The sequence below is a fragment of the Drosophila subobscura genome, chromosome O, assembly GCF_008121235.1.
Source record: "Drosophila subobscura isolate 14011-0131.10 chromosome O, UCBerk_Dsub_1.0, whole genome shotgun sequence".
Taxonomy (NCBI): domain Eukaryota; kingdom Metazoa; phylum Arthropoda; class Insecta; order Diptera; family Drosophilidae; genus Drosophila; species Drosophila subobscura.
In genome coordinates, this window is record NC_048533.1 from 15,796,153 (window position 1) to 15,821,025 (window position 24,873).

Consider the following 24,873-nt stretch of genomic DNA (forward strand, 5'->3'; position numbering starts at 1 on the left):
GGTATAAAAAGCCACGGGGCCCACAAAAACTACAACAAAATCTATACAGATAATACAAGGAGATGCTTTGGTTTGATCTACTAATCGTTCAGTGGTACCTACCCCTTGTCTTGGTCTGTCCCTCTTTCGATGGATCAGTCACCGTCTTGATATGCAGCAAAAAGTTGCGTGTACGAGTTTTGAATAACTTCGGTGAGGTCAGCGTGGCAGTGCCTCCTTGATCGCACACATCAATGCAGGACGATAGCTCGATGGGACCGGCCAGTACCTCTGCGTTGTGCGCCAGTAGATATTCCTCGCTGAGTACGGGATTTTCATTGGCAACTGAAAAATCAAAAAGTAAGACTGTCAGAGATGGGCTGAGGGAAGAGAGAGTTCTGTACACATACTGTAGGAGAGATCAATGTTGTCGTCAATGACGTTCGGCTTGTAGCTGGCATGGGGTCCCTTCATGCGATAGCCAAAGCCATTGGTATTCTGCTTGAGCAGGGTGACTTGTATGGCAGCCGGATTGGAGCATTGCTGGTAAACCGTAAACTTCAGATCAATGTGACCCAGGGATACGGGCTGTGCCAAATTCAGTTCAATGATATGCTCATCCCACGTGGTACTAAAGAGTAAACAGAGCAAAAACATATCATTTAGTGTTCCAAGTGTGTTAATTCTTAAAGGACTTACGCATCGTTGTGCAGGCGCCAAGTGCGAGTGTAGTCACGCTCATCGCCGCCATGTCGCATGTTCTGCGATTGCTTGCGCTGCTTTTGCACTTGACCTAGATCATTCCAGCAGCTGGGCACTTCGGCAGAGTAGAGCGTCAGCTTGTCATCGAACTGTGTAAGGGCATGGAACATTCGTAGGTCATCGAGCGTCAGATCGGTGGTTTTGTAGGCCAGGAAATTGGCATTGCTCGAGCCCATCGACTGAGCCGACGGCGATGTCTGAACCGTTTGGTGTGTGGCGGCTGCTCCTGATGTGGAGGCCCCCGTGCCCTCAGTGCCCACATCAACACTTATGCTATCATTCGCTGTCAACAGCCTGCCATCCTGCTCGTGACCCACCGCCATGGTGCGACCAGTGCCGTCTGTGACACTCAGCTCCCCTGCCTGCGTTGTCTGCGTTAGGGTAGTGCCGCACTCATCCTCCAGCTCGAGCAGCTCATCTCCGGAATCGTTGTCGCCCTCATTTAACGAGTAGAAGAGCAAACCGCCTTGGCGGGAGCAACAGCAGAGTCTGTCCATGTTGCGGCAGTAGACGACAGACTCAAAGTGTTCCCCCTCCTGTTCGATGACGGTGGTGGTCTGGAAGTCGGCTAGCGAATATATTTCAACGCTGCCATCGGCACACACCACACAAATGGCGCCCATCTCCTTGTGCTCCGGTGAGGTGTTGAAGTGGGGCAGAACGCACAGCTGCTTGGGGCACTTGGCCCGGCTGAAGGTCATGGCTAGGGTATAGTCGTGCGATATCTGCGTGTCATCGTAGTCGAAGAGTAAAAGCTGAGCAGCCACACTGCACTCGGCATTGTTGTCTAGGGAAGGGTACAGAATTTAGTATGAAACTGATTCAGTTTGCAATGGCAACTTACCCGTATCCATGCATTCATCTGCCTCCTGTTCCTCCTCCTCATCCTCCTTGGCCACGGTGGCCATGATGATCTTACTGCCCTCCGTTTCTGGTGCCTTGGTGCGCAGCAATTTAACCAGCAGCTGATTGCATTTCGGAGTTGATGGCATTATCTCGGCTATCTCCACAATCTCTTGGGCCGCACTGGGCACGGCACCGTTCTCGCCGCTTACCGCCCCCCCATCCAGGGCATTCATACGCTTCACGCTGGTCCAGCTCTCCACCACACAGTCGATCTCCTCGCTGGCCGCCAACTTGTCGCTGCTGCTGTTGCTTCCGTTTAACATTATATTATTATTATTATTGTTGTTATTGTTGTTGTTTGTGCTGCCGCCCAAGGAGTTGCCATCGTTGTTGTTGTTATTATTATTATTGTTGTTGTTGTTGTTGTTAATATTCTGATGTGTCATCTCGGCATCGTCGACAAGTTTGTCCATGTCGTTGCCCATGGCGGGAATACTGCCCACATTGACGGTATTCGAGGTGACCATCAGACCGCCCAGTGGATCCTCCAGATTATGGTCCAATATCTGCGACAACGTGCACAGATCAAAGTCATACAACACAGAGGCATCGTCCGCATGCTGGCTGGCACCGTTGTTCTTGTTGTACGTCATCAAAGCGGACACAAAGCCATTACTGTCAAAGCCATCGGCAAATTTCTCATACGGCGTCATTGCCTTGTTGTCATCGTCCTTCGACTCGAGATTCACTTGGGTAACCATTCCACAACCGCCGCCATTGGCTTCGCTCGAAGATGCTGTAAAACGAAAAATGTTATTTGTTTCTGCAACCCATAAACATATTTATAATACTCACTGGTACTTGTGCCGATCTGTGACGAGGTTTTCTTGAGATTTCCCCCAACGCTCGAGACGCTGCCACTGTCGTTGCTCACGCTGGCCGATGTCTCACTCTGGCGATCCACCTCCACAATATTCAGCACCACCATGCGTAGGGCCACCTCGCCGCTGCTCTGGCGCACACTGACGCCCAGCACAATCTTGGATCCCACCACGCCTGCGCGCAGCGTTGATGTGGAGGTTATGTGCTGGGCATTAACGCTGCCAAATTTGCCGCTGGTCTGATTGGAGCCAGCATGTGAACTGCCGCCACCACTGCCGCTGCCAGAGCCTCCATAGTTGGCAGCGGAATAGACGTAGTTGACCTTGGTGCGTGCTCGGGCATTGGGCAGAACGCAGATGGCCGTCACGCGGGCCCACTCGAAGCTCTCCTCGAACACATCCTTGAGCAAGGTCGGCACGTGGAAGCTGTACATTAGCCTCAGATGGCGCTCGATGCTCCAGACGCTCAGCTCGCCCGTCTGCGAGCAGCTGGTGCACAGCACATTGGCATAGTCGCTGTTGGAGATGATGTCGAAGCCGAGGCCTGGCGCCGACAGGGCCGGACTGGTGGCATACGTGATGGACAGGGGTACATTCTGCGTATACTCGCCCTTGACAAACGGACAGATGGGCGAATGACGCTCATGCTCGCTCCAGGGCTCGTCGGTCTTCTCCCAGCAAACCAGGCAGACATTGCACGTAAAGCACATGGCACGATCCTCGCCAGAGGACGACGGCTGATGGTAGAAGCCGGCCTGTGCCATTTGATCTGGCAGCGCCCACTTGTAGTCCATGTGGGGCCACTTCTCGAATGTCTGGCGTCGCACGGCCTCAGAGTGCATGAGCACGCGCTTGAAGTTGCTAAAATTCCAGCCAAAATCGGGCACACGCGACCCCATCATCATGTCTGTGAGGCGCTCATTGATGGCGGATGCTATGGCCAGCACTGGAATGTGACGCTCCAGACGCTTCAGCAGGATGACCACGTTGTTGGCCACCAGCTTCATGCTGGAATAGGGCACCTCCAGGCATATTGTATTCCACTGCAAAGTCAAAAGTGTGAGTGAAAGTCTGAATGAAGGAAAGTGCGTGATCAATCTTACCCGCTGAGCCTTGATGCCCTTCTTGGCATTTAGTTGGGCTTTGTTTATCTTCTGGGTAAGCTCGTTGCTTATGTCGCAGGGACACTCGAGACCCTCGCTCTCCAATTCGTTTATGCAGTGCTGAAAGATGATCGCCTCGGACAATATGATCTCCAGCTTAATGTAGTCGTCGTTCTGGCCAATTGGCGCCTGCAATATGGTATCCAGTAGCAGTACGCCGTTGTAGTCGCCGCGCAAGCCCACATTGTGGCCATCCCAGAACAAGATTTTATCTTGCAAGGGCATGTAACGACCATGAACGACGCTCTCGCCTATCGGAAAAAGTAACGGAAACGGAAATAGAAATATAAACCGAATCAACATTAGAATCAACATGCTGCACTTGACACAACACCTACCCCACCCCCGTACCACTATTACTGCACCATGCGCAGTCAGCATCTTCGATTTCGCCATAGAGGGGAAATTGCAAGTGACTAATAAAGCATAGAGCAAACAGCGACATTGTTTTATTCGATGCCACCGGCTAGTGGAACTGTGAGTGAGGGGGTCGGTTCGATGTGTGTGTGTGTGTCTGTGAGTGTGCAGTAACTGCGTAATAGAAGCTAAACAAAAACAATGCCCATGCTGCTTTCTGCCGGACACAAATGGCAACTATAAACATTTTGCGATAGGGAAAGAGGAGACTCAAAGTATACAAAAAATTATGCTGAGGCATGTCTGTGCGTAAGGCGTGGCAAATATCAGATTAGGAATTGAGCAAATCTTAAGGGAATGTTAAGGTTCGACAAATTACAATTGGGGGACTTCTCGCCTCAAGTGCATAAAAAATGTATGCCACACGCGTACACACACAGAAATGTACACGCACAGACAGACGGGCAAGTGCAAAGCAATTACTAAATGCACTACGGTGGTCGCTCGTTGGCGTCAAACCAACGCCAGGAATGTAAACGACAACATTTTAGAGAGTTTAATGCACTTCTCTGAAGTTTTAATTGACGGAAGAAAAACATTTCTTGCAAAATTACCCCCATGTATGTGTGTATGTGCGTGTTAGTTCTGATTTGCAAGTGTGCACTGTAATGACATTTGTATTTCTGCGTGTTTGTTGTGTGCGTGTACGGGTGTTAGTGTGTGGTATGTGTAGCGCAATTTTATTTTCTTTGCTACTGCTTACCATTTGTACTCAATTTATAGGTCTGCAATACAACTCCAGAATTGACATCCAGAACCTTCACAACATTATTGCAGCCGAACAACAGCAGCACATTCAATTGCGGATGGTAGACGATGTTGCGCATCTCGAAGGGACGAGCGGGTGCTCCGCTATTGTCGCCCACATCCAAGTACCCGTCCTGCTTTAGAACACGCTGCTCGGTGGCCATGCTGTTGCTGTAACTGTTGGCACGCGAGCAACCGCTGTTGGCCACGCACTTTGGGTTTATTTTTTTCTGGTTTCAACTTTGGAATTTTTCACAATTACTTTTGCTCGGACCAAATCTGCTGCTGTGTTCGATGATGGGGCTGTCGATACTTTCTTGAAAAGGGTATGTTCGGTGTTGTTGTCGATATTTGTTGATGAGTGTTGCTATCGATGGTTGTTGATGAGGGCATGCAAGGTGTTGCATTGGAAATGTTCTATAATTTAAACAATATAATGCTTAGTTAAGAAATGTGGTCGTTTGTAAGAGTTTAACAAATTATAAAATGTAGTGCGGTTTAATTTCATGGATTAATATGTAAGTGTAGGTATAAGTGCATAGGCAACAGAAGTAGGAACAACAGAAGGTTGCTCCTCAAGATGACTTCCGATGTTCTTCCTTTCCTTGACTATCACAGAGAATTACAGTTTTACTGTATCTTTTTATATTAGATATCTTTACTGCTGTTAATATACCTACAAGCTCTGCAACAACAGATGAGGAACTATCTCCAGTCCTAATCAGATAGCTATTGTTACAAGAGTAATGTAAGATACCCACACTATTTCCACTATCGATTGTGGCCACTATCGATGTTTTCCCAGCCCTAGTTTCCAGCGGAACCATCAATAAAATATCCCAAAATATGCCTCCTCATTTTAAAAATATACCGTACTCACATTCCTCGATTTACAGAACCATATCAAATATTTTATGGTACAGATGAGTGCCATTAGCTTTGCACCTGTGAATTGTCACACAAATCGCAATTCGAAGTCGGAAGATGTGTTGTGAAATGATTCTAAAATAATAAATAGAGTGATTCAGTAATTTACTGCGCCTGCTATTTCATGTTCCGTTTCGTTCCGATCCATCTGACGGGTTCCTACAGCTCTATGAGATCTATGGCTGATTGTTGTCTTTTGAGTCACATATCCTTTTAATTCGAGTTGTTTCGAATATTATGACTTTGTGAAGAAGCTTATCCCTGTTATCCTAGTGAACTAGTTACAGAGCCCCATGGGTGCTCGAAATGCAAACGAATGCGGTTCCTTGCATGAACTGGCACATCACTGTGTTTACTGATGCTTGCGATAGTATCGATGACGACTCTATAGTTGCCCATCTCTATGAAAGTATATTGTAAATATTTTCATTTGCAAATCTAAATTTGTTTTTATTTGAAAAAGAAGATTTGCTTGTGCACTCGCTCTATCGCAACATTAAATTAAAGCAACTTCAGCTTGACAATTTCTACCTTTTCGAAGGCTACTCAAGAGGAGGAGCGAGATAACAAAATATGAATATTTTACCAAAGAAACGGTGAGCTGAGCTAGTTAACAAATGTAACTATTGACTTACCTAATTGGAATGTTTTTCATAGCTGGCATGTGCGCACCAAGGACAACATTGCCCGCGTGCGCCGGGATGAAGCCGCCGCAGAAGCAGATAATCGCAAGCGCCAGGAAAAACTTGAATTAGCTGTAAGTAGTCGTTTACATGGCATTTTCCAAATAAACTCAATCATTTGATCATTTAGGAGAGCGAGGCACGCATTAATTTCCTGCGCCGTCAATCGGGCCTCCCGGAGAAGGCCAGAGTTCCTGCCCGGGCCGAAGATGCAGCTGACACCTCCCCCACCGCTACCACTGCAATCGAATCGAGGGGTGTGGATCTGTTTGCGGACTACAAGACGCACGTTAAGACCACAAACAAGGATCTGGAAAAGGAGCAAAAGGAGGAGCAAGAGAAGTATGAGAAACAAATTGGATACCTCACCTATCTGGGCCAAGACACGAACGAAGCACTGAAAACGCACAGTTGGTACGAGGTGGCACCCAAGCGGCCTGAGGCCGGAGACCTCAATGCCATTGAAACTCATCTCCAGCAGAAGCTCTCCCACGACCCGCTTACACTCATAAATGCTCTACTTCCACCGGAGAAGAAGGTGCCGAAAGGCGTCCGCAAAAGGAAACTAACTCCGTCACCGGATCCTTCTGCGCCAGAACCATCTCCAACACATTCCGCACACAAATGGAAGAAGCACAAGAAAGGGCACAAAAAAAGCAGCAAGAAGTGTAAACACAGTAAAAAAGGAAAGGAGTCGGAAGAATTTTCAGTGACAGCTGCGCGGCAGAAGCGGGAGAAGCTGGAGATGCTGCGCAAGGAGCGACTGCGTCGAGAATCTGTTGAGCGTCAACGATCCGAGGCCTTGTTTGCACCACAGGAAGCTGCAGTGCCCGTGCCTGCCAGCACGCCGGCGGCAACTCCAAAGGTTGTTCAGAAGTACAATAGTCAATTTAATCCAGAGTTGGCCAAGCAAAATATGCCTTCAATGTAACAAATCACTTATAGAACAATGTTATTTCTATACGCAGCAGCAACGAAGTAGATTCGATTTTTATTGTAAAAATACATTTAAAAACGCTATAAAATGTTTTGAAAGTAACTGTCTTCGCGTAAATGAATTGGTGTTGAAAAACGTAAAAAATCTCCGATAAATTTGGTTATAATAAATTTCCAATACCGCAAGTTGAGATCTAAAATAATATCAGAGCAGGGCCTGTGTTGAAAGCAGGTGACAGGTGAGCGACCATCGCTCAGTGGCCTTAGGCCTCTAAAATTGTTCACCTGCATGGTAAACGTATTGTTTATTTGAATTGCGTTTCAAATTTAACGGCCACAGCATGGCTACACTATCGAAATGCTGAACCGCGCTCAGTGTTGTAAAATTACCACAGTCGGCACATGTGAAATTCAGCGTCCCCGCGTCATCGTTTTTGTTAGATTTTGTTCGTATAAATTGCAAATAGTGCAGCCTTTCAACTGATTGTTTCAACTAAACCGCAGCAGCACAATGGATGAGAATACAGAGAACACAGAGGGAGTGCGAGGTAAGTGGTAACATGCGGTACAATACAGAATTCTGATTGCTAATCAGATAGTCAAGGGAAACGCCGATACCGTTTGATATGGTTTAAAGCAACGGGACCGGCACGGGCAGCCGTCTCAACAAGAGTCGGTCGCCATTTTCGTAGCAGATAATTGCAGGTCCACATGGACATGTGGTTGCCCCCTTCTTTGGCACACTGTCCCACTTATAGTACTTTGAAATCCTTTCCCTCTAGTCACACGGGCACGCACACGCCGCCTGTCTGCTCTGGACACCGACAGCCGCCCCGGAACACCGCTGCTGGACACGGCATCCGAACGCGGTAAGCAATTATTGTTTATTGTCATTTGCTGTAGCCTAGACATCCTCGTGTTCTCGCCATTTCCAGGCACGGCCTCGCCTCGCCCCACACGCCGAACCCGTTTGAATTCGGCCACAGAATTGCTGCGTACTCCCACCCGTACCACACGCGCATCGGTGGTACGCGGTGAAACCCCAGAGCCGACCACTCCAGCGTCCGTCAAGCGCGCTGCACGCACACCGGCAAAGACGACCAGAGCTGTGCGCCAGCAGCAGCCACTAAAAGAGGAGACTGTGGAGGAGCTGGAGCCCGATGATAATGACAAACCATCAAACAACCCGAGCCCCGCACCGGTGCTGGGCTCGCCAACAGGCGAGAGACGCGTCACGCGTTCCATGTCCCAGACCCCTCCAGCTGCTTATCGTTCAGCCAACAACACGCCACTGCCGGTGTCGGAACAGCAGCAGCAGCAGCCACTGCAACCTGATGCCAGCATTTCGGCTGAAGAGCAGCCGGCTGTGCCGATAGCTAACAAAAATAAACAATCGACCGGCGGCCGAACGAGGCTGGCAGTTAGGGTCGAGAATCTTTCGGCGTCGACTGTGACAGAAGCTCTCAACAAATCGCTTGCCTCAGTGGTGCCAAAAAGCCCTTCAACGGAGTTGCAAGTGAAAGAGGTGAGGGAGGAAACCAGCAGCAGCAGCTCTCCCCAGAAAATGGAAGCACAGGTCGAGTCACTTGCTGTGGAAATGGCAAAGGCTGAAGACAAGCAGGCTGCTGAGAAATCCGAGACGCAGATTGAGTCACTTGCTGTGGAAATGGCAAAGGCTGAAGCCAACGCCAACATGGAAGCGGAGGCTCAGACTAAAACTCCTACTAAGAGCCCCGAGAGACGTGAAAGTGTAGATTTATTGGAGAAAGTGTCTGAAGATATAGAAACAATCGAAATTCCATCTGAACTGCTCAAGAGCGGAGAGGCACAAAAAGACAAAGAGTTGGATGCTGAGGTCGAGTTGGAGCAGAAAATCATCGAGAATGCGGCATCCAAATCCATCATTGAGGACGAAGTTTTTGAATCTCCAGCCTCTCCAGATCCAGAACCACAACCTCTAGATAGCAGCCCTTTAGCCCCCAAGCAGTTGTTCATGGAAGATAAGCCGCGAGAGGAACTCCAGCAGCCGCCCGATGTAGAGCCAATGGAGAAGAACAACAATTCAGCCTTTAAGGAGCTGGCCATGGAAGTCGATGAAGAGGAGGAAATTCCATTTAAAGATGCAGAGCCAATCGAGGTCTCCACCACCGATGTGATTGAGGCAGCAGCTGAGCGCCAGGAGGAGACGCCACTGGGCAGCCACCGTCTAAGCCATGGCTTGAAGATCATTGACAACGTTCAGCTGCCAGCTCTAACGCCTGGCATCAAGGCACGTCTGCTGACATCGGACAGCGTGGATTCCAAGAAGTCGGTGTGCTTCGAAAGCGACTCTGCAGACGCCGAAGCCGATAAGGTTAAGTTCCCTAAAACTCCGGCTCGTAGCAAGAGCAGACCGGCCTTTACGTTGGATATATCGCAAATGATGGCCAAGGCGGACACTCCTACTCTGAAGCCAGATACAGAGACACTTCAGAAGGCGGATACTCCATTGAAGGCAGAGACCCCACTGAAGGCAGCCGCTTTGAAGGCGCGCAACAGTTCCACACCCATACCGAAGGACGATCGAGAGGCTTCCATGAGTATGTTGAAGCCAGCTCCGGCACGAATCGATTGCCTAAAGCCATGGGACCAGGTGGAGGCCGAACGCAAAGAGGAAGCATTAAAGGCGGAGAACAAGGACAAGGACAAGGCCAAGTCAGAGCCCAAGCGCTCCAAGAAGATTTCCAGCGTACTTCGCATGAACAGCGACGATGAGGAATATGAAGACTTTGAATTCTTGTCCGAGTACGTTGACAACGAAGTGGAGGTTGCGCCTGATGATTACGTGTCTGGTGACTCCATGGCAAGCTCGGAGCGGCGTGAACTCGAGGAGAATGAGATTATCGATGAGGGCGAATCTGTGGGCAGCCAAGACACCGATGAGTCCTTCGATGAGCAGTCCGAGGGTAACGATTCCTTTGTTGTGTCGGATACATCTGAAGTTGGAGAGCTGCGTTACTCCTCCAATGAGCTCGAGGATGAAGAGGATGAGCACAGCGAAGAGAAGTCACCCAAGGTCAAGAAGCAACGTGCACGCATCATCATAATGGAATCCAGCGAAGACGAGCAGCCGGAGGATAAGCCAGAGGAGGAGGAAAAAGAGGAGAAGGAGAAGCCGGAGCAGGAACATCCAGAAGTGGAAGAGAAGCAGCTGGCGATGCCAAAGAATCAAAGCGATTGCTCCTCGAATGCCAGCAAACTGAGCGAAGCTGCACAGATCTTAATTGGCAGCCAGGAGCATTACTCTACCTCTGAGACGGAGCTCGAGAACTCGCGCCAACTCTTCCTTAACGAGATCAACAAGTCGGAGTGCTTCAACAAGACCGCTCCACGCTTGGACATGACTGCCATGGAGGTGGACTCCACAGACGATGAGGCATCGGACAACGGGGAGACTCCAAAAGCAGACATAGGCAACCAGAGCGTCTATGAAGTGTTAGACTCCGAGGAAGACGATGAGGAAGGTGCTGAGGAAGAGCAGGTCGCGTCGGAGTCTTCTTCAAAGAATAAATCCTCATCCTTTGTGCGTCAGCAGAAGCAAAAGGTCAACGATGAGGAAGCCGTGTTGGCCGAGCTGGCGTCCAGTGACCTGACACATCTCGAAACCATGTTCAATCCGCTCCAGAAGTCACGCCGCCAATCGCTGTACATGCCCAGCCCGGAGATGGCCGCCAAGGAGCCCAAGCTGCAGCGTCGCAGCGAACGGGGCATGGTCAACGACTTCTGCCCCTCTCAGTCCTTTGTCGAAATGTTGGCCGAACGCAAGAGTCATCAGTCTAAGCGCAAGCGCTTGTCCAAGAGTTTTTCAGGCGCAGCCGAGGAGCTGGAGGTCATGGAAGTTCGTCAAGAGCACAAACGTGCCAAAAATACGCACAATGAGTCATCGGGATCAATGGAAGAGGAGTTGCACGTTGAAGAGCCAGCCAGCCTCGAAGAGGCTTGCCAGTCTCCCAATAAGCAGAAAGAACAGTCGGAGGGGCAGCCCAAGGAACCAGAGAACGATGAGGAACTCGCTGCTGCCACAGAGGATATCCCGCCAAAAGAGGAACCAGAAATGGTTCAATCAAAGAATGAAGCTGAGAAGGCGCAGCCTTTGGGTAAATGGTCGAAAAATGCTCAACATTACATGGAGTTCTGTGACTTAATCCTCCAGAGAGCCAACGAGGCCAAGTTGGAGCAAAAGAAACAGGTGAGTGCCTCAGCACAGTCTCCACTTTGTTTAATTACTAATTATTTTCCACACTTTGAACAGCAAATAGCAACGGGCAAGAAACAAAAGAAACCAAAACGAATTGTTTCAGAGGCTGTTCTCACATCGGTTGTCGCGCCTCAGACAACCACTGCCACAGTCTCCTCCTCCACAGGCCACGTCCCCAAGCCAGTGCAACCCAAGAAGGAAGTGAAGCGTCTGCAGGCAGCTCGCCATGCAGTCAGTCACGCCGTAAACTTGTTGGTCCCACAGCCAGCGGCCAGCAAAGAGGTAAGAATCGAGACACCAAGCATATCCTATCCTCCAGACATTAATCTACCAATCCCCCACCACAGCCTCGTTCGTTGGTTCGCAAATTGTCACCGCAGCCGCCGTTGGATGCTAAAATGAAGACAAAGAAGATTATAAAGAAGAAGTCGCAGCCGGTGTCGCCAGTTAAGAGTTCTGATGAGGAGAATCATCACAAGTCGTCCGTTGTCAACCGCATCAAGACCAACGCTGGCTACGTCACCGTTGCCATGGACGATGCTCCAGAGCCGCGCATCGAGCTGATTAAGACACGCTCGGGCATTATGCGCGTGGAGCCCGCCACACCCAAGCAAAAGTATTTCCGCGAGGAGCCCAACTCTCCGCCGCCAAATCGTAATTTCCGCGAGGTGCGCGTCCCAGCCGGCGGCGCTCACAAGAAGTCCAAGCAGCAGAAGCAGCAGCCGAAAGGAGGGGGACATGTGGCCACAGAGAATCCTGCCATGCTGTCGGCGCTGCGCTTCAAGGAGCAAATTTTTGGTCGTAAATAAGCTCATCATTCACACTAGACATTAAACATTAGACTCTAGTATTATTACACGAAATGGCAGGCGGCAGGGCATGCAGGGCACATTTTTTCTTTTTTGTTTTCTTTACCATCTTTTTTTCGTTCTATTTTGAATTTTTTTTTTTTTTATTTGAAATTTCAATGCAATTGGATTCGTTATCTGTGCTTTGTTTAATTGATGGAATCAATTTATGTTTTGCATCTCCCCGAAGTAAATGCAGTTGGGCCACTTGCACCTGCCCCCGTGCACCTTGCCATAAAAGAAAACAAACTCTGTATTAATTTTCACCTACCACAAATACATTATTATACGCCTGTTATACATTACAATCCTCCAAAACGTTAAATATATGACCAAAAATACTTATTTCTTCCAAAACAATACTCTGGATTGGTTTTCAAAATAATGTGACTGAGTGGCCGCCAAATTCAAACCATTAATCGCACAAAAGTATCGATGTCTATTGACTAAATATCTCAACCTTTTCAGTTTGAACCTTATTTTGTAAGCAATCTAATAAAAATAAGTGGTAAAAACAAGCCACACTTGTGGGGAATTGATTCTTCAAAGGATAACAGTATAGCTGTGAATAGCATTGAATATATAACATTGAAATTGCATTTTCGTCCTCGTAATAGCGTACTACAATCGAGCATAAGACTGTGTTGATCGTTTTATGCTATTTTTGTTGGTTGACCTTATGAGTTTTAAAATTAATTTGTTAACATTCCAACTAAAGGAAGTCTTGAAAAGAAACCAATCTTGTTTAGAATTGATTGATAAAACGGATACAATTATAGTTTTAGCGAGGAGACTCCTAAATAACTAGCAATATTAAATAGAACATCAAGATCGAGGAATATGATTTAAGACTACGGTATATTAGCGGTATATTTTTAAAATGAGAAGGTATATTTTGGTTTACTTTTGAGGGTACGACGGTATGTTTGATCGATAGTTCCGCGGTCACACTGTCCGCTGTCTGCTTTCCACCGTCATCCGCGCGCTTCGCTGCCACAAAAATCCATTGAAATTGAAACAACAACGCCACCGTCGCAGTCGAAGATTCGTCTCAGAAGTTTCCGTTGATATTGCCAACATAAATAATATCCATATTGATATTTTCGACAAACAGCCACATTTTGCGCGGTTCGTCGGTTGGTTGCTTTTCGCTTGTTTTCCGTGTTCGGTTTTGAAGGTGTTTTTTTATTGAAACTGTGCGCGATTGATAAATGAGTCAAGATGATAATAAATAAAAGTCAAACAGAATCTTAGAGGAATTGCATTTGGCTAGGCCATCATTGAGATTTTGTGAAGAGAGAGAGAGAGAGGCGGGATAAGAAGCAACGGTTAATACTTCCCCTTTGAATTTTGATCCGTGCAACGGTTAATCGCACAACGAAAGAAGCGAGAAACAACGGGGAACGTGAAGAGGAGGAATTGATCAAAACAAAGCGTATGCGGCAGTAAATTCGGCAATTGGCAGAATCTCCCACAACTACACCAATCGCGAAAAACCCGCAAAACGCAAAATGTTCGAGCTAGAGGACTATTCGAGCGGCATACACGAGGGTTTCTTCAACAAATATGCGGTAAGTGTCGAGGGGGGTGGCGGCAACAGCTTAATAACGTTTTTGCACATTTTGCCGGCCGGTTGCTCACACCGCACAGCAAACACACCAACACAATCGCACGAGCGCTCACACATTCGCAGGGGGGGCTCACACCGACTCGGGCCTTTATCGCTTATTTTCAAATTTAACGTTCGTTTCGTCGACAAAGCAGCTCTCGGTGCGAGTTCTGTGCAGTTTTTTTTTCCTAGTATTTCCGCACTTGGCACTCCCCCTCCTGCATACCCACCACTCGCTCTTTCTCTCTTTTTTATATCGCCCCAAGAACAGTTTTCGCGTTCCACACATCTCACTCACTCTCACTCTCTTGTGTGGCTTATTCGCCGCGCTCTCATCTGCCTGCTCACTCACTCCAAAGCTTTGTTGTTGATTTTACATTCGCCTTCGCCGGATTTAACGTATAATTTTGAATTTGAATTCGCTTGCCGTAGTTGCTAAGTATGAGTGCGTGGTGCCTGTGTGTGTGTTGACTTTTGATCGTTAAGCTTTCAAATTGCTGCTGAGGCGCTCATTGAACTGATGATTAATGATCGGGGGGAGGGATGGTGTGCGGGGGGCCAACACCGGAACAGCAAAGCAAAATGAGGGAATTCTACTTCTACTTCCTATTCTTAATTGCGTCTGGGGAGTGGTGAGGTTTCATTTCATGCGGTTATAAACTGTTCTGTGTTTGCTCTTATAATTTTTACAGCTGGGTGTTGGTGAGGGACTTGGCTAGGTGGAGACTCTTTTTAACAGTGGGAGCCACTGTTATCTTGGCCGCTGCTAGCCCCTCTGTTGCTGCTGTTTCTGTTGTTTGTACTAAAATAAAACGACATCGCACAACAAAAGTGGGAATCGAATGGAGGGGTTTGCCCAGTATTCCCAGCCTAATTCCGCTGTCTTCTGCGGATCCCAGCAGCAGCAGCAGCCCAAGACTTCCATTTGTTATACATAAGTCATGCGCAATTATTTAAGTTTATTTATTTATTGCCACACACACACACACGTGAACACGAACATGCAGACATGTGTTCATAAGAGTGTACTTATGTATTTGTTGAGCTGCTGGTTCGTTGGGTTTCTTCTGTTTTTCTGTCTTTTGGGGTCTCTTCTGCTTTTGTGTTTTCAACTTTTGAAGGCCAAGCGTTCAACCTCGAACCGAGTTTTGTTTTAGCCAAGCGACCGCGAGTCCGGTAATAAGAGACAGAGATGGAGCCTCGGATGGGGATTCGGACTGGTCTGCCCTGTCCAGCCCTGCCCTGACCTCCTGCAAAGTTGGGAACTGTTGAAAGTGCAGGAGCGGCGCCTGGTTTCCACAGCATGGGCGCCTGTTCAATGCAGCATGCAAAACTCCACACATGCAAAGGGATACACAACACACACAAACACTCGGGGGGGGCGACACAGCCACAAGCCACAAGTGTGTGCGAATATCTCCGTCTTTGTCTACGTAGGGGAACAAAGAAAAGCAAACGAAATGAAACCCAACGAACGTTTTTATCTGATGTTCGATGGTGTGAGTGTGTGTGTGGTTGTGGGAGCAAGACTGGGAAAAAAAGCAACAGTCAACATTCGCAAATCAAAAGCTCCCTCTCTCTTTCTCTCTCTCTGTGGCTTCCAGAGAATTAGCATGTTTCCGCAACCTTTGTTGCCGCAACACGGCGCAAAGAAAGACAACATCAAAGCGCTGACAAACTTCAAAGTTCAACGTGCTTTCATGTGCGCCGACTTCACCCAGACAGTGGGGGTGGGGGTGGTGGCAACGACACGCCCCCAAACACCTACCCCCAAAATGCAGAGCATATCAGCGCCTATATGCAGGCAGGCCTGTCGTTGTGCTGCCGAATATGAGCTCCCAGCTGTATGCCGCATAGATTTTCTCACGGCCCCCACACACACACAGAAACAGGCACACACATGCATAGATACAGATGGGAAGTCTTTTTTGTTGCAAATTGCTTTAAGAATGAATAGAAAAAACAATTTCAGACGAAAACTATAACAGTTATAAAGGGGCTTGCCAGCAAAAACGATTCCTAAACTTCGAAGTTGAGAGCAAAATAAAAACTATCAAGCAAAAAGTGCAAAGAAGAAGATTGACTTTGAAAATATAAAAGATGGAATAGAATCTTTACCGAGAATTCAATCTGCACAAAAGCGCAAATCTTCAAAAACCATAAACTAACCAAAAACAAGCCGATTTGCATAATTTGTACATATTTACATATGTATGCACATATGTACATGCATACATACATACATATGTATGTGTGTACGCATATGTATCGGTATTTAAAACTTTCCAAAATTAAATGAAAACATTTTCGGGGAATATTAATTGCCTGGACCAGATGAGGCATCAAAGATTTCTCCCGATTGACTTAATAAATGAAAATAACCCAAGGAAGCAGCAAAATTTCGCACTAAAGGACAGATTTAAAGACGATTTGTGCGACATGTGATGTTGGCCTAAGGATATATTCGGCTTGGGATTCTTACAGGCTACAGGGGACTGCAGGCAGGCAGGCCCTGGGATTGAGGAGAGCGATTTTTATTGCACCATAAAGTAATTTACAAACGGGCGCTCATGAGCCCAAGGAAGATGTCTGCCTACCTGAGTCGGCCTTTTTTTCTTTTTTGGATTCCTTCTTATTTTCCTCCTTTGTGTGTCATTCCCGTCATTACAAGAGATTTTAAGGTGAAAGCGGGGAAAGAAATGCCAAACGGAGCAACAATAAAGGATGACGGCAGATGGAACTGCGACGAGCAGCAGCAGTATGAAAGTAAAGGAAAATATTGGAAAATATTTCGTATACAAATTGCACAAGGGGAAAATGTCGACATGTTCAGACATGTCCGAAATTGCCTCTTGCTGCCGCTCCTTGCCGCTGCTGCTGCCTTGCTTCGTTGCACAGCATAAAAAGGTCAATGGGCGGGCAGCTGCTTCCAACAACAAAAAAGAGGCAATAACTGCAGCAGGAGGCCCAGAAAGGAGCAGTAGTCAGTAGGGGTAGGGGTAAGGGTAGGGGTAGGAGTAGGCCAATCAACAGGCCGTCTCTTTGCTCCAAGGAGATGGCTTTACGATGGGGCATGTCCATACCCCATGTTTTGTGTGTCCCGTATCGGTTTTCCTTATCCTTTCTGTGTACTTTTGCTCGCCTGTTCGATGCATTTTTATTTCGGAATATTTTTTCAACTTTTTTCAAAAAAGAAAAAACAAAAAAAAAGGAGCCTAAGAGGAGGATGAAGAGGAGGTGGAAGAGGAGCAGTACGTTCCTTTCGTTATTGGTTTTTGATATGTGGGTATAGTCTGCCACTGCTGAGCGCCTCATCTGTTGACTGGTGATTTATTGGACTCTGAAGCTATTAAAAAATTGTGAAACATTGCTTCCCTCTCTATCTCTCTCTTTCTCTCTCTCTGTGTATGTGTGGGGGCGGTGTGAAAAGTGGAAGCAGCAGCGGAGGAAGAACAGTAAGCTAATTAGAGAGCCAGGAAGTGTTTGTTTTCCGTTTTGGCAACGTGCAGCAGTACTCGCAACTTGCAACAGAAAACATCATGGGTTAGGGAAGGGAGAAGGGGAAAGGAGAGCAAAAATTGTAAGAGCAACACAGAGAGCAACCCCTGTGCTCAGAGCTGAGTTGTTGCAGCTGCCTGCCACTGCCACTGCCACTCGAACACACAGCAGAGGGCACACCAAAAGGTTATCACACACAGATACAGGCAGCGCACACACACTCACACACACACAAGAAATAAACTCAGCGGAAGGGTAGGAAAGCGGGAAGGGGAGAGGAGCAGAGAGCATAGCAGTACAAGGGGAAAACTGACTGAAACTGAGTGAGAGGAGGGCCTTTGCCTTAATCGAAACCCTTAATCATTTCATCATTGGGGTCCTGGCCCAGACCTACAACCGAATTCTTTTAGGATGATCATCCATCGTCCTATCTGTTGGGTGTAATGCTCAATTAAGTGTGGAAGGGGGCTGTGAAGGGCAAAGGGGTACACAGAGCTATTGCCAAATAGATATCAATATTGGCGGATTTAACCATGAAATGCGAATTCGATTCGATTCATGATGTAGGGGGGAAATTGCTCAAACAAGAATTTCGGGGTATGTTTTATAAACTGTGGCAAAGATTATTATGCAAATAAAAAATACACTAAAAGTGATTGTAATTTGTAATGGGGAAGGTTTCAGGGAATATTCTTAACTATGTAATTAGAAACTAGACAAAGATATTGCAAGGGGTTAAAGAATATTGTATACATTGAATACATCATTTCCGGTTATTCTTTAGGGAATAGTTTAACAAGAAAATATAATTCAGGCATATTTTCATTTAAATTTAACAAAAATTGAACAAAGTTCAATCTAATTTTACAAATCTCTCTGGCAAGAGTATGGCTACGATATCCTGCCAAAATGTGCACTAATTTTAGTGGAAAGATTATAGGTATTCCGTTAACATTCATAAATCAATCTCCCTTTATTTTCCTTCCTTTTTAGTTGTGCACATGCCCAAAAAAATCAATTAAACCAAATCGAAAACTATTGTCTTCTCCTATTGACTTGGCCGAGAGAGTCTATAATCAATTGTTGAATGGAAGAGTGGCACAAACAGAGAGATGTGGCAGCTGGTTGCTGCCTCTGCTGCAATTCACTTCTGTTCGCCTGCCTCTGGAAGATTAGCAGCTGTCTTCTCTCTCTCTCCCGGGGTCTCTGGTTGAGTCTTTTTGCGGGTTGCCTGGTTTCCCTGCTGCATTCGTAAAGCAACAATTACACAAAAGCCTTGGGTCGCTGATGCCTGGTCCTGCCGCTTATCAGGAGGCAGGCAGCACCTGCTTCCAGTAGGATGCGTCATCTGCTTGGAGGTAGTGCGTCATTTTCAATTGCGTCAAATGAATGAAAATAAATGGAAAATAAATACAAATATGGAAAAGGCTGCACTTGAATGGCACTTAAATTTCCATGCCCCCTCCCCCCGTTTGCTGCCACTGCCATCCCATTCTTCTGTATTTAAAAAAGCCATCAGACAGGCAACTGCCATCAGCAGGGCGTAAGGGGTGTGGCCAGACAGTGGGTGTTGAGGGGGTGCAACGGAGTAGGTGGATAAAGGTGCGCACGTCCCCTCTTTATTCGGTGCAAATATCCCACTCTCCCACTCGCAATGATAAAGGCTGCCAAAATGCTTCACCTCCACAAATTTATGATATCCTGTTGAATTATGCAAGTTATCACTCTCGTCTCATGGCGGGGCTCTCCAGAGAGTCCCTCTCCACAGAGAGAGAGAGAGAGAGATGAAGACAGAGATGTGTCTCAGCCAAAATATGCTGTGTGCTGTGTATGCTCTTCTCTATCGATTTTTCAGAGTCGCCGCATAATAAACATTAAGGAGTTTCTCCCCCCCTGTGGGTGATGGTGGTGAAATGGTTCAGGGGTCAGGTCAGTTCTGCTGCTCAAGGACACCTTGACATTGGAACACACTGCCGCCTCCTCATCCCCCAGAAGGAGCGCGCGCGCCTTTTTTAACAGCCTGCCTGAAAGCCGGTAACTGTTAAAAGTTTGCTGCTGGCTGTTAGGCGCCTACTACTAATCTTTCAGCTGCCTACTACGCTTTTTCCACCAAATCAACGACAGCGCCGAATAAAGTCCACAGAAACGAAACAGCAACAGCCACACAACAGCAGCGGCAACAGAAAAAGTAAAACGCAAAAAGTACTCGATTTCTGGCTGTGCCTTTTCTGTTGCTGCTGCCTGCTGCCTGCTGTCTCTGTTTTCATTTTTCTGTTCTCAGACTCGCCGCATGGCCATGTTTTGTCGCCTACTGTACACGCTCTCTGGCCCAACTTCGCCTCTGTTATGTGCGGCGTTCTATGTTTCTGTATAACTCTGCTCTCTCACTCGCTCTCTCAGCAACTTCGGTCTGCTTCTCTTCTTCGCTGCTGGCGCACTGCTGAATGTTTCGCCGCAGCGCTGTCGGCGCAGGCCAGGCAGAACAGAACAGAGAAGTTTCCCCTTTTTTCGACTCTCTCATCTTCAACTCTTGTTGTTTTTGTACGGCTTTAGTTTCAATTTTTGTTGTACACTTTTTTCCTGCTGTTGCATACATACACACAAAAATGCATGGGAACAGAGAGTCTTCTTTGGTGGCTGCAACATGCTGCTGGCAACATGTTCTGCTCTGAAAGTAAATCTAATTCTGAGTCACTCCGGGGCGCCACCTCCACCTCCACCTCCAGTTCCAACTCCTTCTTCAGCCCCAATTTATAATGCTGGTCAGACATTGCATAAAACTTTCAATTTTGTCTGATATCCGGTTTTGGCGCTGACTGGAATGGCCTTCTGGATCGCCTCCTTCTTGTATGCACGTGTACATATGAATGTATTTATGTAGTAGTGCATGTAATGTGTGTTTATGTGTGCGCCTTACAGTGAAGACTCGAGACAATGGAATACGCTTGATATTGTCTGTGCTATCAAACAGGGATCAAGAATTTTTCAAAGGACATTTTAATTATGGTGAGATGTTTGTAACGTTCTAGGACGAGAATGTGTAAGCTGGTTCGTAGATACATATGTTTTCGTAGATCATATTTTGTGCGGTATCCACTATTTTCCAATGGAATTAATAGTACCTCTTTGGGTACTTTTGGATCCACTTTATGCAATGTTCCTTCGTGTACGCCGCAGCCTGTTGAAACTGTTTACATTTTAACGACTCCCTCCGCTGTTTCTGCTGTTGTTGTTGTTTTGTCTGGTTCTGGTGTTGCAACATGAGTTATTTTTGTTGGTGGTCTGCTATCCCTGCCCCTGCCCCGTCGCTGTTGCACATCCATCGCACACACATCCCTCATCATCTCTTGTGTTTATGTTGTTTGTGCTATATGGCCCCTCTTTTTCTTCTTCACTATACTTCTCTCCTTTTCTCTCCCTCTCCTCCTGTTCATCCGTGCCTGCCTGTTTGCTCCGTTGCCTTTTTTGTTGTTGTTGCTGTGCCTTTCCTGCCTGCCTGCTTGGCGCGCAAAACCGGTTTTCGGGTACATCTCTCTGCTCCTGACATATAGAAAATGAAAACTTATACGAGGCAAACATACAAACATACATATACATATGTATGTATGCATATTTACATACATACATACGTACACAGGCATATCAGATTTAGGCAGAGATTCTGATTCAGACTCAGATTCATTCGACTTATGTTACATATTTAATGATTATAATGTATGTGTAAATATGTATGTATGTGTGTGCTAGCTAATGAGCGTGTATGACTGTGTGTGATGGAATGTTTGAGAGATAAGCGTTACTATAATTTTCCTGGCAATGGCATGGAAACCAAAACGCGGGAAAATTTGAATTCCTTTTACATAAATGGCGGGCAGCAGACAGCAGAGCAGAGAGCCTTGAAAAAGTTGTGGCAGGTTGTGGCATACGGAGAGAACGAGATGGCAAACAGAAAGTAACCGAAAAGTAGATTCTTGAACCACTGCGATATAATTACAATGTAAATATATAATGTTTACATGTGTGTTCCACTCTTGAAGTTTAGTCGCTCTGCCTTACCCCACCCCTTAAATATACCTTGTGTTGCCCAATCAGCTGTTGCAAGTGCCATGGCAGAGTCGCCTCGCCAAATTTACCGCGAAACATTAAGCTGATGGCTCTGTATTTTTACGGAATGATTCGCTAAATACTTATGTACATCACTTGTATCTTGCAGGATGCGGCTGGCCCTTCGCTGGACTTTTACGTTTCCGACTCCATGCAGGACATGCTAGACGTGGACATTCGTGCGGAAATAGCCAGCACATTGGCCACCTCCAGCGACTTGACCTCGCTGGATCACGCACTGGAGACCATTTCGGCCATCAACAACAACACAAGCAGCGGCAGCAACCTGCCAGTGACATACAACACGAACGCGAACTTCCTGGCCAGCAGCACGCTGCACGCCTCGCCCACTGCCAAGTGGATGGGTTCCTCGGCCAACTTCTGGTCGAACACCGACTACTACGCTGATCTGGGGGCCTGCGTCAATCCCATTTCGGTGATGCCGCTCATCAACTCTGCCTCGTGCTCAGCTTCCTCCATGCTGGGGTCGCCACGCAGAGGCAAGTCTGCCACGGCCACACAGTCGCGGGCTGTGCCGGCATCGCCGTGCGCGGACCGGGACCAGCACAAGTCACACCTGACCTTCTCGCCGGCACAGATGAAGGTCAGCGCTGGATCGCTGCGTCGGGAGCAGGTGATGGCGCACATACCCAAACAGATTTCGGTGGTAACTGGAACCGGGAGCACAGCACCGGGCACCATGGCCACAAATTCGGTGCTGCAACGCCGCAACTCATCGGCGGTCGATGCGGTCCGCAAGGATCTGGGCACGGAGCTGCGCAAGGCCCAGTCCAGTCCGTCTGAGGAGGGTGGCCACAAGTCGAAGACCTCCTCCACCCTGCTCACCACTGGAGGCGTGTCCACCAACACGATCAAGCTGGCGCCCGGCATCGGGGGCCTGACTTTCGCCAACAGCGCCGCCTACCAGAAGCTGAAGCACCAGTCGTCGGTCAAGTCGTCCAACGGTTCATCCCCGAACACGGGCAACGGCATGGTCCTGAAGCGAGAGGAGGCCGCAAAGCGCGGTCTGCTGCAGCAGGGAAGCACCACACCAAAGAGCATCGCCTCGTCGGCCCATTCGCCGCACCATCAGATGCAGAGCCTTGGATCGCCATCGTCCGTCTCGTCGATGGCCTCATCACCGCTCAGCAATGGCAGCAACCTGGTCAACATCGCCAACAACAGCAGCGGCAGCGCTGGTCTCGTCAAGCCGCTGCAGCAGAAGGTCAAGCTGCCGGTCGTGGGCAGCGCCTTCCCCAAGCCGGCCTACTCCTACTCCTGCCTCATTGCGCTGGCCCTGAAGAACTCGCGGGCCGGCTCGCTGCCCGTCTCGGAGATCTATAGCTTCCTGTGCCAGCACTTTCCGTACTTCGAGAATGCGCCCAGTGGCTGGAAGAACAGCGTGCGGCACAATCTGTCGCTGAACAAGTGCTTCGAGAAGATCGAGCGCCCGGCCACGAACGGCAATCAGCGCAAGGGATGCCGCTGGGCCATGAACCCGGAGCGCATCACCAAGATGGACGAGGAGGTGCAGAAGTGGTCGCGCAAGGACCCATTGGCCATACGCGGGGCCATGATCTATCCGGAGCACCTGGAGTTGTTGGAGCGCGGTGAGATGAAGCACGGATCGGCTGACTCCGATGTGGAGCTCGATTCGACGTCAGAGATCGAGGAATCATCTGATCTCGAGGAGCATGACTTTGAAGACACCCTTGTGGATGCGATGCTCGTTGAGGAGGACGAAGATGTCGTTGATGAGGATGACGATATGCTGAGCGAGTTCGATGCCGAGGATGAGCCACTTGCCAGCCACCCCTCTGCCAGCCAGTCGAACCACCACCTGCCCCTTGACCACGCTCTGCTCGCCCAGAAGAGCAGCGACTTTGACATTGAGGTGAGTTTGGAGAGGCACCTGGTTGAGAAGTCGTCGATGCTATACGAGAAGGTATCTAGCCTTGTTTTCCCCACTCTGAACTTCCCTTTTCTGACGCTTTGTCTTCCCCTTTTGCAGGTCGATGAACTCTACGATTCCATTGACATCGAGGACGATAAGGAGGCAGTGCGCCGCGTCATTGCCAGCGGCAAGGGCTCGCACATCATCGAGCTGAATCCGGCCGATCTGAATGCCAACCACAATGGCTACCACCACCAGCAGCAGCAGCAGCAGGCGAAGCGCGCTCGTCTCGATATCAATTATGCCATCGGTCCCGCCGGCGAGCTGGAGCAGCAGTATGGCCAGAAGGTGAAGGTGCAGCAGTTGATGCAGGCCCAGCCACAGCCGCCCACATATAGTCGCCGCAAAATGCCGCTGGTCAATCGCATTATATAAAGGGGCAAAGCCCAAGCGCTCTGCACAAACCACATACCATGCACCATAATCGTAGCATGGATGTTACACGAACACACACATAAACACAAATTATATAGCATACACTTAGTGCTAGGTACACGCTACATAGTATAGGAACCCCCCCACATGCTACGCTTAAACGTATCCCTAAGAACATTTTCGGTAATCTGTTGTCAGTTGTACCATTCCCCTTTGTAACCCAAAATATCCATCTCAACTGATTGAAAATCAGAATTTATACAATTTATTACTTTGGAGAAGAGCTCTCCACTTAAGCTTACTTTGAATCTATTTGTAGTCCTAATCTCTGGTCGATTTTCAAATAAATCTATACAAATAATTGTACAAGATTTCTCGAAAGTTTTGCCCCACGCCAACACTTGACGATGCATGGCCTAAGTCCATGTACCCAATCCCCCCATGACGCTTGAGCAGATGAAAGAAACTCTCAACCATGTGCAAGTTCCAGTAGTTAGTCCTGACGATGCATTAAGCTATCTGTAATGTTCATGTTTTTGCAGTTTTGTACTTTCTATTTTGATCTCCGCCCCCCTCCCCTGACCCAGACTAGCGGGTAGAGATTTGATCCTTGATAAAACTTTACGAAACATCTTGACGCAGTTATTATATATAGAGTGAGAATATTGACAATGTGCAACACAACAACAAGCAACAACGATTTTTGGACAACGAAATGGGAACACAATGTTCACTTTTCCACCTTTTGTTAAACTTTTGTATCCCAAATGTGACAATTTGCAGCATTTGCAAGCATTTTTCAGCGCATCTGAATGCCGCCGATTCCGAATCTGAATTCCAACTTAAAGTTAGGTAATGTTGTATAAAAAAAACAAAACTCCACAAACAACACACACACATATAAACA

The 24,873-nt window shown here is 47.8% G+C and overlaps 4 protein-coding genes across 18 annotated transcripts in view; 3 read left to right on the forward strand and 1 right to left on the reverse strand.

Annotated features, from left to right (window-relative positions):
* Window positions 1-5,107, reverse strand: part of LOC117898316 (solute carrier family 23 member 1-like) — a 24,366-nt gene extending 19,259 nt beyond the window's left edge. For 11 of the 12 annotated variants that reach the window (XM_034807612.1, XM_034807611.1, XM_034807610.1 and 8 more), the window contains exons 1-7: window positions 4,752-5,105; window positions 3,572-3,882; window positions 2,443-3,511; window positions 1,586-2,383; window positions 679-1,528; window positions 390-610; window positions 103-324 (exon numbers count right to left, since the gene is read on the reverse strand). In XM_034807612.1, coding sequence (XP_034663503.1) covers window positions 103-324; window positions 390-610; window positions 679-1,528; window positions 1,586-2,383; window positions 2,443-3,511; window positions 3,572-3,882; window positions 4,752-4,959 — 3,679 coding nt within the window. In that variant the 5' untranslated portion in view covers window positions 4,960-5,105. Of the gene's footprint in view, window positions 1-102; window positions 325-389; window positions 611-678; window positions 1,529-1,585; window positions 2,384-2,442; window positions 3,512-3,571; window positions 3,883-4,751 lie in introns of all 12 variants that reach the window. The other variant, XM_034807608.1, reaches the window with a different exon arrangement.
* Window positions 1-24,852, forward strand: part of LOC117898322 — a 24,904-nt gene extending 52 nt beyond the window's left edge. Inside the window, exons 2-4 of one of the 3 annotated variants that reach the window (XM_034807641.1) lie at window positions 13,541-13,997; window positions 21,747-23,582; window positions 23,649-24,852. In XM_034807641.1, the coding sequence (XP_034663532.1) occupies window positions 13,938-13,997; window positions 21,747-23,582; window positions 23,649-23,966 (2,214 nt within the window). In that variant the 5' untranslated portion in view covers window positions 13,541-13,937 and the 3' untranslated portion in view covers window positions 23,967-24,852. Of the gene's footprint in view, window positions 1-13,380; window positions 13,998-21,746; window positions 23,583-23,648 lie in introns of those variants that run through there. The other 2 variants (XM_034807640.1, XM_034807642.1) reach the window with 2 other exon arrangements.
* LOC117898324 (leukocyte receptor cluster member 1 homolog) lies at window positions 6,125-7,396 on the forward strand. Its single transcript, XM_034807648.1, has 3 exons — window positions 6,125-6,318; window positions 6,380-6,479; window positions 6,536-7,396. Exons 1-3 carry the CDS (start codon window positions 6,296-6,298, stop codon window positions 7,334-7,336), a joined length of 924 nt encoding a protein of 307 aa, XP_034663539.1. The 5' UTR covers window positions 6,125-6,295; the 3' UTR covers window positions 7,337-7,396.
* LOC117898319 (protein slender lobes) lies at window positions 7,589-12,734 on the forward strand. Of its 2 annotated transcripts, XM_034807629.1 has the most exons (6): window positions 7,589-7,889; window positions 8,124-8,210; window positions 8,277-11,307; window positions 11,350-11,569; window positions 11,633-11,860; window positions 11,926-12,734. In XM_034807629.1, exons 1-6 carry the CDS (start codon window positions 7,853-7,855, stop codon window positions 12,385-12,387), a joined length of 4,065 nt encoding a protein of 1,354 aa, XP_034663520.1. In that variant the 5' UTR covers window positions 7,589-7,852; the 3' UTR covers window positions 12,388-12,734. The 2 variants fall into 2 exon arrangements, with proteins under 2 accessions (XP_034663520.1, XP_034663518.1); XM_034807627.1 differs by having other exon boundaries at window positions 8,277-11,569.
* Window positions 24,853-24,873: the final 21 nt, after the last annotated feature.